This window comes from Macrotis lagotis, chromosome 5 (assembly GCF_037893015.1).
Source record: "Macrotis lagotis isolate mMagLag1 chromosome 5, bilby.v1.9.chrom.fasta, whole genome shotgun sequence".
NCBI classification, from domain to species: domain Eukaryota; kingdom Metazoa; phylum Chordata; class Mammalia; order Peramelemorphia; family Peramelidae; genus Macrotis; species Macrotis lagotis.
In genome coordinates, this window is record NC_133662.1 from 66530450 (window position 1) to 66541469 (window position 11020).

An 11020-nucleotide genomic window follows, 5' to 3' on the forward strand; every position below is an offset into this window, starting at 1 on the left:
TTGTGTTGGGGGGCTGTTTCTCAGAGGTTTGTTTATGAAGATCTGAGAGGCTTTGTTCACTTGTCTTAGTAACTGGGGTGCTGGTTGATTTCTCTGGAGTGTTTGGGGTCTTCAGCAGCAGTGTCTGAGTTGGCCTTGAACATTGGGCTGGGCCCTGGGGAGAGTTAATCTCTTTTTATTGTGTGAACTCTGTTGTCCTGAGGGGGTGGTGGTGGGGGGGGGTTGTTTATTGTTTGTTCTGTGCAAAGGGCTCTGCTGAGTTTATGAAGCTCAGGTCCCTGGCCCAGCTGTTTGTTCTCCAGGAGTGCTCTGAGACTCTGCTGGAACCCCCCCTCCCACAGCTCCTCTCCCGACCCCCCTCCCCACCCCGGCCAAGTTGGATCTCCCACTCGCCACTCACCAAAGTCTCTATGGCTGAGGCTTCCCCTCTATCTTCCCCCATCTGTGATCCTCTACTCTTAGCTCCTGGTTCACCTATGGTTCCCTGAGACAGACCTTCTTGGTAGGTGTTCTTCTCCTAGCTTCTCTTTCTGGATTTTGTTGATCGAATTTCTGTTAAGAGGATTCGTGTTATTTTTGAGGGGAAAGAGGAGCACTTATCACAGTGCTTGTCTTCTCTCCGCTATCCTGGTTGGATAATTTTGATTAACTTTTAAAAAATTTATTCTTGAGGCGGCCTGGTGGAGGAGGGTGGGAGGAGCTGGAGCTCAGCGCTGCCGCCTGCCCGGGATCAGAGCAAGGGGCCAGCGTCTGCGCCACGGCGGAGCCTGAGGCCGCTTTTCCCAGGCCGGCCTGAGGCCCGTAACGCCACTGGGCGGCGAGGCCTTTCCCCGCAGCCGCTGCCGGGGCCATCATGTCTGAAGAGGCCGAGGAGCAGCAGCTGATGGAAACGGCCGCTACTGAGAACGGCCACGAAGCCGCCGCCGATGGGGAGCCTCCGAGCGAGGCCGCGAGCGGGGCCGGGGCCGGGGCCGGGGCCGGGGCCGGGGCCGGGGCGGCGGCCCCCGCGGCCCCAGACGGGAGCCAGAACGGGGCCGAAGGAGACAAGATCAACGCCAGCAAGAACGAGGAGGATGCAGGGAAAATGTTTGTAGGTGGCCTCAGTTGGGATACAAGCAAAAAGGACTTGAAAGACTATTTCACCAAATTTGGGGAGGTGGTGGATTGCACGATAAAGATGGATCCTAACACAGGAAGATCAAGAGGTTTTGGGTTTATCCTCTTTAAAGAATCTGCAAGTGTTGATAAGGTTTTGGATCAGAAAAAACATAGATTAGATGGACGAGTAATTGATCCCAAAAAGGCTATGGCCATGAAGAAAGATCCTGTGAAGAAGATCTTTGTTGGAGGACTTAATCCAGAAGCTACAGAAGATAAAATCCGGGAATATTTTGGAGACTTTGGAGAGATTGAATCTATCGAACTTCCAATGGATCCAAAGACAAACAAAAGAAGAGGATTTGTATTCATTACCTTTAAAGAAGAAGACCCTGTTAAGAAGATTTTAGAAAAGAAATTTCATAATGTCGGTGGAAGTAAATGTGAGATCAAGGTGGCCCAGCCTAAAGAAGTGTACCAGCAGCAGCAGTACAGCTCTGGGGGTAGCCGAAGAGGCCGGAGCCGAGGGAATCCAGGATCTGGAGGTGGTGGAGGAGGCAGCGGGAGTGGAGGCAGCAGAGGCAGTGGAGGGGGAGGTCAGGGCAGTACAAATTATGGAAAGACTCCAAGGCGGGGTGGTGGTCATCAGAATAACTATAAGCCATATTGAGGCAGTCCTGTGCCATATGCAGCGGCATGCTCAGTGTTCAGAGGGACTGCACACGGTTTTATATGGAAATGCTCTTGGTGGACATTAAAATTATGTACCAAATTTAACTTTGCAAACTTTCTATGGCCTGTTCAATGTGCATCTTATTTAAAATTCCCCCTTGGAAAATGTCTTTCATGTTGAATATTTACATATCTCCAGTTGTCTTAGACAGTGTGTGGTGTGTAAATGCCAGTCTTAAGCAAGATATTAATGAATGAATTTATTAATAGGTTAAACAGCAGTGATTTTAAGGGTCTGCTTAAATCCCAGCTCAGCCTCTTGGCTTGAGCATGGCCTCTGCAATGCTCTGGTTGTACAGATGAAAAATGCCTCCTTTTTTCACCTTTTTCTTTTATATTGTTTGTGTCATACATTTCTGGCAATGGAAGTGTTAATTTTACTGTACTTTTTGGTACCTTTTGGGAATCTAATGTATTGTAAGGTATTTTACATGTGTCCTGATTACCATGACATGGATATTGGAGCTATCCTAGCTTTTGAAATAAAATTAACAAAAAACACACCCCAAACCAGCTAGTGTGCCATTTCTTAATCTTTTCAGTTATTGAAAAAATATAGACAGAACTCCCTGACATCTGACCACATTCCATCCTGCTCATGTAGGGGGGGCATTTGGGGAGTCTATTTCAGGGACTAGGATAGTCTCCCACTATAGTCCTTAAGGCAAAGAGTAAATGTGGGGTAAAAGGTTAAGTATAAAACTTAAACAAATGTTTGACATATTTTAATTTTTTTTATTAAGAAGAAAGTATAGACATTTCATGGTAACTTTAATTGTTTAAGCAGATTTGGACAAACATTCCATCAAAGAAGACATTTAGGTCTTCAATCTTAGTAAGACCAGAGCAGAGTTGTTATTTGCCCTAAGGCAAATAGTAGAAACCATTGCTATATTTAGGAATTTTTCTTCCTATGTTTTCTTTTCTGATTTTAATAGGACATTTTTCTAACCACTTTGACCCAGTGTCTGCTTTTAATAACAGTAATAGAGCAGAAAATGGTAGTTCACATACCTGAAAATTGGAGGCTGGGGGGGGGGGAAGAATTCAGAAATATGGGACTCACTACCCTCTGCTCTGCTTTCCACTATGTGGCAACTGGTTTTTTAACAGGTCCAGTTCATATGACAAGGTAAATTGTAAATGGGTTGAGTTAAAATTTCTTGTTATCTTGGAATGGGCTGGCAAGGCTTCTCCTTTGCCTTTCAGAATATTCTTTTTTGAAACCTATAAAGTAAAAAAGGGACAGGGTTAAGGCAAAAAGGTGCTTTCAAAATGATTGGCCAATAATGAGACTTCACTTGTTTCCTTTATTTGAACTCGTGAACTTTTTTTTATCACTCATTACACTTGGCAAGGTCATAGCTTTATTCAAACTAGAATAAGCCCTTTTAATGAAAACATGAATACTTAACTCCCATCCTTTGAACAGCCAGAAGCTTTCTGAGGTTGGATATCTATATAGCTATATATACATCCGGATTGAAGTAGAGAAAGCCAGCCAGAAGAAAAGGTTAACATTGGCCTAGAGTTGAACGGAAAACTTTAGTTGATAATATCTTAGGGATGGTTCTAGAAAAGCTGAATGTTGTCATCTATAAAATTAGGGGGTTGGACTAGATAATCTTATCTGTAGTCCTCTTCTGCTCTTAAATTTCACACATATTTCCTATGTTAACTAAAACAAATTGTTCTGCTTCAGGATTTGATCTGGTCTTGGTTGGGGCAAAGTCCCAGGTCTTTGAATCAGGATGACCACAGGACACTGTTGGTTTCCACTCAAGATATAACACTGTGACATAACAATTTTGGTCAAAGGGCCACTTTGATTCTTGTCTTAGGCTTTAGGTGATGCTCACTGAAACCCTAACCTTCCAGTGTTGCATATGTGGGGCATATGTGCGTCACAAGCACACACATCATTTCATATAACCATTAACTTCAGGCAGGGAATACTTAACGGGGACTAGATGCTGCTCAAACATAGTATGCTGGATGACAGATAATGTTTGCCTATTTAAATTTGGATGGGTATTGGACAAACAGAACCCTAACTCTAAAGGAATTGTACAAAATAGTATCCTTTGTGGTGCCTGTTAGTTCTTTGATGTGGGCCAAAAGGCATTTTAGAATTTGTGAGGACAAATCTAAAGGGCAGTGAGGGGCCCCAGTGAATGATCCGCCAGATTGAAAGCCACAGAGTTGTCTTGGGAAACAAATAACACTCACCCAAGAAAAACCTAGTCAGGTTGTTGGGGACATTGAAGGGTTTCACAGCTTCCCATCTTCTCCATTTCTGGGGGATGCAGAACAAGGTCAGCTAAAAGCAGAACTGGCTAAGCTTTCAAGTTATAGGTGCTTGGGGCTGGTGGGGAGGGAAAAAATAAGAAAGGAAGTGGTGTGTGGCAAATGAATAAAAACCCATTTAGGCAGGTTTGGTTCCCTCATGTCAGTGAGATAGCCCAAGAAACAAATAGGCAGATTGACCCTGTAATTACACTGATGACCAATAGTAGGGTCTTTCTGTGGAAGTTTTCTTCTAGATTGCTTCTCATTTGATCCTAAGATGTAGGTGCTATTAACCCCATTTTACAGATGAAGAAACTGAAGAAGTTAAGTGACTTGGCCCAGGGTCACACAGCTAGTGTTTTGAGCCCATAGCTCATCTGGGTATTCCAGGTTTCATCCACTGCTCTACAAGTTTTCCTAGCTATGCTGTGAGCTACATTGCAACTTAATATCGAACACAGTAGGGGCATAAAAGCAAGTTGAATTTTGGATGGAATTAAAATTCACCTGGGGAAAGAATAAAATGTACTTCAAAGATTCAAAACTAACCTGGCTTATCAAGATAAATCTAGGTCTTCCACTAGAGATTTCAGGAACAAGACAATGTGTTTCCATACTAGATTTATAATTCACAGAAACTCCTTTTGTGTGTGCTCCCCCCACATCGTGGGCAGCCACTCAGCCTGTCCCCTGAAAACAACCATCGTGCCCCTATAGTAGGGTGAATTTCAGGGACAAGAATACTATTATAATTGTTTGCTTGCCTGGAAATCAGGTCATAAGCAAAATGAGGCATGTTTCTAAATTCAATTTTGTCAATACTGAGTAACCACAAAGTGAAGTGACTTAAATTTAACTACCTAACTAAAGTCTCACCTGTCAAAATTGTGTCAATTTTATTCACTACTATTCTGGCGTTGTCCATGTTGAAGCACATTGGAGGTTTAAATTTCAGGACATTTCTCCCGGGTCCGTCAGTGCTCAACAAAATATAGGCATCTTTTAACCTGGAAGAACACAAAATTTATGAGAAGGCAATCAGAGTTTTGCTTCTCTTTCAGATGTTTAGATGGTACAGAGGCATCAGTCTCCACACCAGCCTGGCTCTGAAATGAGGGCAAAGGCTACAGAGAACTACCATTTCCTATGTCAGTTTCCCATATGGTCTTCTGAATGGACAGCCAGTGCTGGGCAGAGTATTTGTCTTCTGTTCTAGTCCCTTGCTGGTAGGGAGGAGAAAGGGGGAAGAGTCCTACCAAATACCTAGTGACTCGGGGTTCAGTTTTGCATAGATCCCAACAATGGTTGTTCTGGGGAGGGAACTCCAGGGATTTATGTCCAGACCTTAATTTCAACACAGATATTTGCAAAATGAGATCACAGTGACACAATTCAGATCCTAAATGTTTGAGCAGATTTCATCTGCCACTTCCACCTTCGCAATCCCCTAAAACTAGTACTTTCAAATGAAGGTGGTTTCAAGTTTTGAGAAAACCATTTTGGGGGCCATCTTGTTTAATCAAAGGGTGAATAAGTGCAGGGCAAGAAAGATGTCGATTCTTGTGGAGTTCTATGGATATTTCTAGCTTCTTACATATAGGAGTCTATTTATGGAATAGCTGGAAGGGATCTCAAGAAGCCTAGTCCAACCACCTCATTTTACAGTTGAGAATCCAGCCTAGGGAACTGAAGCGACTTAAACAAGTTAAAAAATATCAGAGCTGGGATTTGAACCCAGCCTCTTGTTCCAAGGAATTACTCATCACTTTTCCTGCCTGCACCAAGCTATTTTCTAAGGATAACAATAGAAGTTGATGGAATTCCTAAGAATTTAATAAAACCACATGGCACAGTTAATTGATAAGAGTCAACAAGACCTGAACCTGGGACCCCTATCTAAAACATCCTGGCTGTGTGACCCTAAATAAGTCATTTAAACCTTAGTCCCCCAGACAACTTATAAGACTGAAATTAAAAAGTTGGGTGATCTACACTGGGGAAGGAAATTCCTCAGTAGGAGCTACCTGCACTAATAAAATCTCAAATCAGGTAAAACCCTGCCCCCTTCCTTTTTTTTGTCTGGAGGGTTGAAAATGTTTACTACATGCTTTGGGGGTCTGAGTGAAGTAGGCTTCTGAGAAGATAAAAGCAGCTGGTTCACAGCACAGGGTTCTAAATCGACAATACTACCAATGACTTGAAAAGATATTTGTCCATTCCAAACTCCCAAGGCCAGGAGAATAAGTATTTTTGGAAAGTTGAGTTTCAGGAGAGTTGTTTCCCTTATGTTTATATTGTACATTCTTATTTATATACATGTAATATTTCCCATTAGAATGTAAGCTCCTTGAGGGCAGGGTCTATTTCTTGTTTGTCTTTGTATCCCCAGAATCTAGCATACAGTAGGTATTTAATAAATGCTTGTTGGTTAATTGAAAAAAAATAAAAAATTTATTTTTTTCCATAACTTCCTTTTTGTTTGTATTTATCTAGTTCTGAAAGTGAGCATTTGAAGTTTCCAATTAATGTAGCTTTAGTGTCTATTTTCTCTTGAACTAATTTAACTATTCCTTTAAGAATTTCTTTGCTATATCATTTGGTGCATATATTTCACATTGATCTTACTTCGTAATCTGTGCTACTTTTAGCATGATGTATTTTTCCTGTTTGTCTCTTTTAATTAGTTCTATATTTGATTTTACTTTGTAAGACATGATTGCTACCCATGTTTTTCTAATTCACTTTTTATGAGTAAATCCAAATCTAACTATATATCTATTTGATCTATAAATTTTGGTTTCTCAGAAAACCTCAGTGTTCCAACATTGTCTTATCACATGATAGTCACTGGTCCTCTTTCCATTGAAAATTTATTTCTCCTTATACCCAAATTCCCTGAAATTTGTGGTACAAGATTTCTTTTGTAAACTTAGTGTCATTATTTCCTCCTCCTTTAAGGTTCCCTTTGTTCCCTTTGTTCCTTTTGTTGCTTCAGAATGCCAAAGAGATGCCTAACAATTAAAGAGGGATTCCAGTTGACAACCTTGATTTCCTATAGGAAAATTTATCCTCAGTTGTAGAATTGTTTTTTTTTCCTGGTATATATTCTCCTGTGTATATCTTTTTTTTAAATTTATTTTTTATTCTCATTTTGTACAAATTTTTTTTTACATTAATAAAATATACTTGTTTACAAGTAAACAAAATACCCCTCCCCCATGAATATAGATAGACTTGCTTGGGTGAAAAAGTAAAGGGGAGAGAAAAAAAATTAAAATTAAAAAAATAATAGTAATAATTGTAGGTATAGCCAGGTGGCGCAATGGACGAAGCACCAGCCCTGGAGTCACGAGCACCCAAGTCCATATCCAGCCTCGTAAACCCAATAATCACCCAGCCATGTGACATACAAGTCACCTGATCCCCACTGCCCTGCAAAAACCAAAAAGAAGAAAGAAAAAAAAAGACCCAAAATAAAATAAAATAATAATAGTAGGGGTGTCTGGGTGGCAGACAGAGCATTGGCCCTTGAGCCAGGAGCACCTGGGTCCAAATCTGGCCCCAGACACTCAAATATCACCCTGCTATGTGGCCCCAGGCAGGCCACCCAGCCCCACTTGCCCTGCACCCTCCCCCAAATAATAATAACAAAAAATGTGCTTCAGTCTTTGTTCCAACACCATCAACTCTGTCATGAGTGGATCACATTCTTTATGATAAGTCCATCACAAAAGTTGCTTCCATATTTTTCCAATGTTGCCATTGCTGATTGCAACTCCCTTCTTTCTTATTTCTCCACTACCATGTACTATATTTGCTCTCTCCTTTCACTCTGACTCTGCTGTAGGGTCGCTGAGTGGCGCAGCAGACAGATCCCCGGTCCTGGCGCCAAGAAGCCCTGAGCCCCCATACCACCCCTTAGGCCCAGAATCCACCTGGCCCTATGGTCCTGGGCAGGCCATCCAATCTCAGCCCCTTGCACAAAGTAAAAAAGAAAATGTGTTATATCTGACCACTCTCCCCCCATGGTCCATCCTCTCCTCCTTTATTCACATCCCCACCCCTTCCCCCTGCTCCCCCCTCCTTCTTACTCCAGTTGTCTATACCCCATTGTGTATATTTGCTGTTTCCTCTCCTAGCCATCTCTGATGAGAGCAAAGGTTCCCTCATTCCCCCTTGCCTCCCCCCTTCCATATCATTGCAATAGCTCATTGTAATAAAAAAAAAAATCTTATTATGTGAAATATCTTGGATTATTCCCCCTCTCCTTTTTCTTTTTCCCTTTCCATTTCCCTTTTTTTCCTATTGACTCCATTTTTACACCACATTTTATCTTCGAATCCAGCTTTCTCCTGTGCTTCAACTATAAAAGCTCCCTCTACCTGCTCTATTAACTGAGATGGTTCATATGAATATTATCAGTATCATTTTTCTATACATGCAGTTCATCCTCATTAAGTCCCTCATATTTCCCCCCTCTCCTCCAATCTCCATGCTTCACCTGAGTCCTGTATCTGAAGATCAAACCTTCTGTTCAGCTCTGGCCATTCCAAAAGGAACCTTTGAAATTCCCCTGGTTCATTGAAAGCCCATCTTTTTCCCTGGAAGAGGACATTCAGCCTTGCTGGGTAGTTCATTCTTGGCTGCATTCTAAGCTCTTTTGCCTTCCGGTATATTGTATTCCAAGCCCTACTAGCTTCCAATGTAGTTGCTGCTAAGTCCTGTGTGATCCTGACTGCAGCTCCACAATATTTGAACTGTGTCCTTCTGGCTGCTTGTAATATTTTCTCTTTGACTTGGGAGTTCTGGAACTTGGCTATAATATTCCTGGGGGGTGTTTTTTTGGGATCTCTTTCTCGGGGGTGGGGATCGGTGGATTCTCTCCATTTCTATTTTGCCCTCTGCTTCTAGAATATCAGGGCAATTTTCCTGTAGTAATTCTTTGAAAATGATGTCAAGGCTCTTTTCCTGATCATGACTTTCAGGTATTCCAATAATTTTCAAATTATCTTTCCTAAGTCTGTTTTCCATATCAGTTGTTTTTTCAATGAGATATTTCACATTTTCTTTTAATTTTTCATTTTTTTGGTTTTGAAGTATTGATTCCTGATTTCTGGTAAATTCATCAATCTCCCTGAATTCTATTCTTTGTCTGAAGGATTTATTCTCCTCAGAGAGTTTTCTTATCTCTTTTTCCATCTGGCCAATTTTGCTTTTTAAAGCATTCTTCTCCTCAATAACTTTTTGAATTGTTTTATCCATTTGACCTAAGCTGTTTTTTAGCATGCTATTTTCTTCAGCATTTTTTTGGATTTCCTTGACTAAGCTGCTGACTTCATTTTCATGTTTTTCCTGCATCTCTTTCCTTTCTTTTCCCAGTTTTTCCTTCTAACTCCCTCATTTGATTTTCAAAGTCTTTTTTGAGCTCTATCATAGCCTGAGCCCAATTTCTGTTTTTCTTGGAGTCTTTAGATGCAGGAGCTTGTGCTTCCTCATCTTCAGACTGAGTATTTTGATCCTTCTTGGGCTCATTTGCAAAATATTTCTCAATGGTCTTCCTCTTGTTTCTTTACTTGTTCATTTTCCCAGCCTAAGCCTGTTTTTTGGGGGTGCTTCCTGAGCTTTTGGGACACTCCCACAAGGGTCTCAGTGTGTGAGGCTCTGTCCTCCCTCCTGGTCTGTGAATGACCATAAGCACCCTGCTCTGCCATGGGGCTGAGGTGGGGGGGGGCCTAGACTGGGATCAGGATCTGAATGTGGTCAGAGCCCCAGAGTCCTGTTCCAAGGGCAGAGGACAGAGCTTTGCAGTCTCTCTTCACTCCCCTCCCTCAGCTCAATGGGCTCATGCCCTGGGGGCTCCTGCTTACTGGCTCCGCCCACTTCTGTTTCCAGGTCTGGGCTGCAGAAAGACCAAGCTGCTGGCTGTGTGCCCTGAGGGCTGGGCTCCACGTGCTCGCTCTGGCAGAGGTCCCCCGCTTTTCCCCCACTTTGTGCCAGTGCTCCCCAGGGTGCAGCTCAGGAGAATCCCCTGCTGCTGTGAGCCGTGGTTCCCAGTGCCCTGGGGCTGCCTCTGGGAGGCTGAAGTTCTTTGGCTCTGGCGGGCCACCCCTCTGGTGGGCCGCCCCTCTGACCCTAGGGAGCAGAGCCTTTCTGCTCTTTTCCAGGTTACCTTGAGTAGGAGAACTGCCTCAATGGGTCCCTTTGTGAGTTCTGTCTCTCGAAAGTTTAGTTAGAGTCCTTAGTTTATGAGTTTTTATCAGAGAGCTCCTAAGACTGGATCCCTTCCTGTTGCCATCTTGGCTCCGCCGTAGAATTGTTAAAATCTACTGTTCCAGTGACCTTCAAAAATAAAAGAGGCCCTTCACCATCTATATATCAATATCCTTTGTAAAGAGAACTCATCATATGTATTTCAAGTTTTGTTGACACTCTGAGGGATAAAAGGTATTATTGTTCCTTGTAAATCTCATTGTAACACATTAATCTTTCCTGTTAAGAAGCTTAAGAATTCCAGATGTCAAACCTACGTATTTATTCAATAAGGATTTGAGGATTGTAAATGTCTGTATTATTTTCATTGGTGCCTAACCCTGCTACTATAATGTTTTTTACCTTCATTTTATGGTTACCTGTTTTACTAGGAGAGATTTTTGCTCAGCTTTTTTTAAAATATCTTCATTCACTCAGACCCTCAATAACTGTTTGTCTTTACCTAATAGAACAACAGACTTGATCTTTTTACTTTGAGAACATAGAAAATCCTACCCTGTTCTCAAATCTTAATACAAGATTTAGCTTCCATCACTTTCAAGAGCTCTTCTTTTAGCAAAATAATGTTATCATTTATCTCTTTTAACAGGTTTTTTTCATTCTGAGTTTAAACAACTTATTGTTGAATTCT

The 11020-nt window shown here is 41.9% G+C and overlaps 1 protein-coding gene across 1 annotated transcript; it reads left to right on the plus strand.

Moving 5' to 3' along the window:
- Nucleotides 1-838: 838 nt before the first annotated feature.
- On the plus strand, nt 839-1784 carry LOC141489732 (heterogeneous nuclear ribonucleoprotein A/B-like). The gene has a single exon (XM_074190193.1). It carries the CDS (start codon nt 854-856, stop codon nt 1766-1768), a length of 915 nt encoding a protein of 304 aa, XP_074046294.1. The 5' UTR covers nt 839-853; the 3' UTR covers nt 1769-1784.
- Nucleotides 1785-11020: the final 9236 nt, after the last annotated feature.